At 52.1% G+C, this 6,000-nt stretch overlaps 1 protein-coding gene across 1 annotated transcript in view; it reads right to left on the reverse strand.

Moving 5' to 3' along the window:
• The window catches only part of ENDOD1 (endonuclease domain containing 1), a 35,186-nt gene extending 33,639 nt beyond the window's left edge, over positions 1-1,547 (reverse strand). The window contains exon 1 of the mRNA XM_019975480.2: positions 1,179-1,547. Coding sequence (XP_019831039.2) covers positions 1,179-1,478 — 300 coding nt within the window. The 5' untranslated portion in view covers positions 1,479-1,547. The remainder of the gene's footprint in view (positions 1-1,178) is intronic.
• Between the last annotated feature and the right edge of the window lie 4,453 nt (positions 1,548-6,000).

Below are 6,000 nucleotides of genomic sequence, written 5' to 3' on the forward strand. Positions count from 1 at the left end.
AAAACATTGGAAAAAAGAAAAAGATCAAGGTCAGCCATTTCTTTAAAAGAAAAAAAAAAAAGGGTGGGCCGCGTGTTCAGCTACCCCCTCCCTCCATGGATGAAGTGCCCTTGGTTGCTGGGCAGGGGAGCCTGACCCGGACTTCTAGACAGAGGCTGGCTGAGCTGACTAGGGCAGAATGTGTTAAGGCAGGTTCAGCAGGACCTCTGGGGACCTCTCAGAATGTTGGGTCACTCTCATCAGACAGAACCCAAACCCCCTGAGAGACCACCTGATTTTCCAAGCAGTCTGATAATATATCAGTAGATATAAATAAAAAGAGTCAGGAAAAACTGGTTTGTCCCTCCCATTAGCTGGAGGCAGTCAATGGTTGCCTACTACTTGTAACTATCACATCCCATTTCTAAAACATCTGTATCTTTATTTCACTGTCCTAAGCTCAGAGGGTGAAGAATCCGCCTGCATTGCAGGCGGCACAGGTGACGCGGGTTCCATCCCTGGGTCGGGAAGATCCCCTGGCGAAGGAAATGACAACCCACTCCAGTATTCTTGCCTGGGAAAATTTCATGGACAGAGGAGCCTGGCGGATCGGACAGGACTGAGCGCATGGCACAAGCCAACACAACTTCAGATGGGATTTACTCAATGTCTTGTGCAGAACGGAAGGCTTTTCCGGCTCAGGTGGCTTCTGCAGAAGAAAAGCTTTTCCCTAGAAGGAAGACGGACCCCATCTTTCCGCCAGTTTGGCGGCCTCTCTGAGCCTTCATCTACCCACCCATCCCGCAGAATCGTGGCAACAACTTGTGAGCTCCCAGCCCCCGCGTCCTGCAGATCCGACTGATCTCCTGGGTCACCGTCTCATGCTCCTCACAGTTCAGGAAATGAATGAGACACTGCAGATGTCTACGCTGTAGAACCACTGCCTACTGGGAACCTCAGACCCTTGTAGCTTCATCTCAGGCTCGCAGATGGCCGAGCTCCGGCCCGCGGTGTTGACAGGGGACTAAGCAGGCTATAATGCCGGGGGCGCGGCGGGGAAGGTCGGAAACCCGGGTCTCCAGATCCCGGTATCGAAGCCCGGGGCCGCCGTTCCCCCCACGCCCCCGACCGCTCGCGAGAGCTGCCAAGCACCCTGCGAGGCCAGTCCGGCGACCCGGCTCGGGAAGCGCCTGGCTTACCTGCGGCTCCACCAGCCCGCGCGGCTCCGCGCCCAGGGGCGCCGGGCGCGCGGCGCGGAACGCCGAGTACACCGGGATGCGGTGCTGGGTGCTGTACAGGGTGGCGAAGCGCTCGGCGCCCTCGGAACGCTGACAGATCCTCACGTGGGCAGCGGCCGCCGGCCCCGCAGGCGGGGTCCCTGCGTAGAAGAAGCGGTCGCACTCGCCGAAGCCGGCCTCCTCCTGGCGCACCAGCCGGCCCTCCAGCAGCCCGGCCAGGGCGAGGAGGCCGCCCAGCGCCAGGCAGCGCTCGGGGCCCATGGCGCGTCTGCGGGCCGGGCGGGCGGAGCGCGAGGCCGCACAGCTTCGCAGCCGGGAAGTCGGAAGCCGGGCGCGGCGCGGGTGGGGCGAGCTCGGCCGACCGGGGTGGGCGGCCCCGGCGGCGGGGGCGGGCCCGCGTCCCGAGGCCGCGCCCCCCTCGTGCCCGCCTCTCCGAAGACGCCGGCTCCCGCCCGCCTCGGGCTGGGCGCGCGGGTGCGGGGATGCCAGCCCTGTCCCCCCGGGGCCGCCCCGCACCTGACACCGCCTGGACTCTGCCGTCCGAGTTCACAGGCTCCGGGACGCGCGCTGCCCCGGCGGAAAGGGCTGAACCAGGTCGGCTTCATCCGGGGAAGCGGGGACCGTCCCCGGGGCGCGAGCCTAGAAGCCTCCGGAGACAGCGCGCCCCAGGGATCCTCAAGGATGCCAAGAGGCGGCGTGAGATGCCCTCAGCAACTGTGGCTCTTTGGGGCGAATGGGCAGAGAGCCCCCCGGTGAAATCCGATGCAAATCAGTCTCCCGCCTTCCCAGTGGAAGTCTTCCCATCCGCCCGCACATGGACATAACTCAGAGATGAAGTTTTAGCAGGTCAGAAGCGGGGATACCCAAGTTAAGGAATCCTGTTGTAGGAAATTCCTAACCTAGGTAGACAGTTCAGCTCTGTGGTTTACTTGGAATCAAAACCAAAACCAAGAAAGGAACAAGACCGGCTGATTTCACCGGTTGGTAGGTCGGTTGGTTCATTATTCTCTTTTGAGTGTCTATGTGCCAAGCTGGGTTCGGTGACAGCGTACAATGGTAAACAAGAATAGGATCCCTGCGGTCCGGATGACGAAACCTAGTGGGAAAGCTTGTCGTTAATCAAAGAAGCAGTCTATTAAAGGAATAATGAAACACAGAGCGTGGAGCTGTGAGAAACTGCCCCTCTGGGAGTGAGGGTGTGTTTGCCTGAAGAGTGTTGTCTGAAGTGAGATCAAGAGGATGTTCAGTTCAGTTCAGTTCAGTCGCTCAGTCGTGTCCGACTCTTTGCGACCCCATGAATCGCAGCACGCCAGGCCTCCCTGTCCATCGCCATCTCCCGGAGTTCACCCAGACTCACGTCCATCGAGTCAGTGATGCCATCTAGCCATCTCATCCTCTGTCGTCCCCTTCTCCTCCTGCCCCCAATCCCTCCCAGCATCAGAGTCTTTTCCAATGAGTCAACTCTTCACATGAGGTGGCCAAATTACTGGAGTTTCAGCTTTAGCATCATTCCTTCCAAAGAAATCCCAGGGCTGATCTCCTTCAGAATGGACTGGTTGGATCTCCTTGCAGTCCAAGGGACTCTCAAGAGTCTTCTCCACAGTTCAAAAGCATCAATTCTTCAGCGCTCAGCCTTCTTCACAGTCCAACTCTCACATCCATACATGACCACTGGAAAAACCATAGCCTTGACTAGCCGGACCTTTGTTGGCAAAGAGGATGTTAGGAACTAGGCAAAGATGAAAGTATCATGTGCTAAGGGAGTCTCCCAGCAGAAGGGATATGTTGGAGGGATTTAAGGACGGCAGGTGTGCGTAGAGAACAGTGAACTAGATTATGAGAAATAGGGTTAAAGGAGGCAGGGGACATAGCATTCAGAGTGTCATAGGCTGGAGGCTGTCAACTGTTTTCCGACAGGACTCATATTGAGAAAAAAAAAGCTGGGACTTCCCTGGTGGCTCAGATGGTAAAGAATGTGCTTCCAGTGCAGGAGACCTGGGTTCGATCTCTGGGTCAAGAAGATCTCCTGGAGGAAGGCATGGTAACCTGCTCCAGTATCCTTGGCTGGAGAATCCCCATGGACAGCAGAGGCTGGCGTGCTGCAGTCCATGGGGTAGCAAAGAGTCGGACATGACTGAGTGACTAAGCACACAGATGAGAGACGGTAGCTGGGACTGGGGTGCTTCTAGAGACAGAGTCAGAATGCCTACTAGGGCGCCTTCAGTCACATCTTACTGTTTAATCTTAGTTCCTAAGTGTGACACATGGGGAACTGGACCAGAGTGTTCTAATGCTTGCCTATGACTCAGTGAGTGTGGAGACAGGTTTGATCCAGGCCTGTTTGCTTCCTAAGCCTGGCCTTTCCTCAGCACATTGGTAAAGTGAGCCTGTAAAATAGGAGACAGATTGTCAGGAGAACACATTTTGAAGCTTCTTAAGCTGTTGTTCTTAACAAATTCCTTATGGGCTTCAATATCTCAAAATGTTAACTAGGGGTGGTCCCTGAAATGAAACCTAAACTTGTTTCTTACTTTAAAAAAAAAAAAAAGACAAACGCCTATAATGTGATGTCACAGAAATGGCTAGACTCAAAATCCCCTTTGATACGGAGTTGTTGACTCTGGTCAAATGGGGCTTGTCCCTCAGCCAGGTCGTCTTGTCCTTGTACACCTCTACCATGCCCTCCACGGGAGGCTGTGAGGATAATAGGCTTCGTGGGATTTTTTAATATTTATATTAGTATATAGGATTATACATGTTCCCCAATGGCGATTCGTGTTGTCAACTCTAAACACAATTAAACAACTAGAAATCAGTCCCTCTCCTCTCTGTGTCCTCTGTACCTGCTCACTATGCTACTTATCACATTAGACCAGCTGTCCCCAACTTTTGGCACCAGGGACCGGTTTTGCGGAAGACAATTTTTCCATGGGGTTGGGGCATTAGTTTCAGGATGATTCAAGTGCGTTACTTTTATTGTGCATGCATGCATGCCTCCGAAGTCACTTCAGCCACGTGCGACTCTTCGTGACCCTGTGGACCGTAGTCCATTAGGCCCCTCTGTTCATGGGATACTGGAGTGGGTTGCCATGCCCTCTCCATGGGATCTTCCTGACCCAGGGATCAAACCCACATCTCTTACATCTCCTGCATTGGCAGACGGGTTCTATTATCATTACATCAGCTCCACCTCTGATCATCAGGGATTAGATCCCAGAGGTTGGGGACCACGGATGTTAGGGTATTAATCATTCCCGAGTCTGTCTTCTCTACTAGTCAGGTACTCCTGGGGACAGGCTTGTCCCTTCTTAGTCTTTGGGTCTCACTGGCTACCAGAGAGTCTGGAATAATAGATGTTATATGTGATTTTGTTGTATTTGAATAAATGCAGAATATAAAAATAAATTCTCAGTTTTATGACTAAGGCATATATATGACCTTAATTCACTGTTTCTCAAACTTTCTTGATCCTTCCCCCTACCCCCCCCCCAAGCATAACTGTCTCTGCCACTACTCCTCCACACCCTACAGAAGATTCTAGTTTTCCTCCAGGCCCCGGTCAGGAACCAACACACATATACACAGAATATTTGCATATCCCACAGCTGGGGTAATTCTGTCTACTTTAGTATCTTTTACTTTTATAGTATAAACAAGAGAGCTTCTTTTTGTTTGCCTGCTTTCCAAAGATAAAGTATACTATGATATTAAATTTACTTTTGCAAATTACAAATGTCCACATGCCAAGATTCTGGAACATACTACATCGTGGGAGTACCTTGGTCTAATCAAAGGTTTTGCTGACAGCACATTCCAAGGGAAGACTGTCTTTCACAGCATCTTTATGAGTGATAATTCATTCTCTCCACTGGAGGTCCCTTTTCTTTGCCACTGACTCTTCTCACTGGCATGAGGTTTCACAGCAGACCGTCTTAGACCTCAGCACTCACACCCATGCCAATCCAGCATCTGTCAATGCGTGTTAGTTGCTCAGTCATGTCCGACTTTTTACAACTCCATGGACTGTAGCCCATCAGGCTCTTTTGTCCATGGAATTCTCCAGGCAAGAGTACTGGAGTGGGTTGCCATGCCCTTCTCCAGGGGATCTTCCCAATCCAGGGATTGAACCTGGGTCTCCTGCATTGCAGGCAGGTTCTTTACCACGTGAGTCACGAGGGAAGCCCTGTCAATATCCTCCAGAAATGCCCAAAGAGGAAGAATAATGATTGATGTGAAATAAAACGACATGCTACTTGGACTTCAGTGGCTCGGTTGATTCTGTTCCAGATTGTCTGAAACCATAAGCCACACTAGACCCTTCTCCAACTTTGCAGCCCCTACCACCTTACCTCTCATACCCAGTCTTTAATCTCTTCACCTCCCCCAATTCATTCTGCAGCTGGAGTGGCTTCCTAAAAATAAACCTGATGATGTTATCCCACTCTCACAGCCCGTCAATCACTCTCCATCTGCCTTGGGGTAAAGCTTGACTCCCTACCTGACAACTTAGACCACTGAGATCTGCCCCCCTTAGGTCTCACCTCTGACAGTAGCCACCTGGCCCTCTGTGCTGGGAGCAGTACAATTCAGCTTCTTGCAGTTCCTACAGCAGAGTTCCTCTCTCTTCTCCCTGAGACTTTGCATCATAAAATACTTCCCTTGGTCTGGAATTCTCACCTTATATTCCCATCCCTTCATCTCTTTCATTCAGCTTTTTTTTTTTTTTTTTTAACACAGCCCAGCTAAACATTAGTTCCTCAAGTCATCCGTCTTTCTAACATTC

The sequence above is a fragment of the Bos indicus genome, chromosome 15 (genome assembly GCF_029378745.1).
Source record: "Bos indicus isolate NIAB-ARS_2022 breed Sahiwal x Tharparkar chromosome 15, NIAB-ARS_B.indTharparkar_mat_pri_1.0, whole genome shotgun sequence".
NCBI classification, from domain to species: domain Eukaryota; kingdom Metazoa; phylum Chordata; class Mammalia; order Artiodactyla; family Bovidae; genus Bos; species Bos indicus.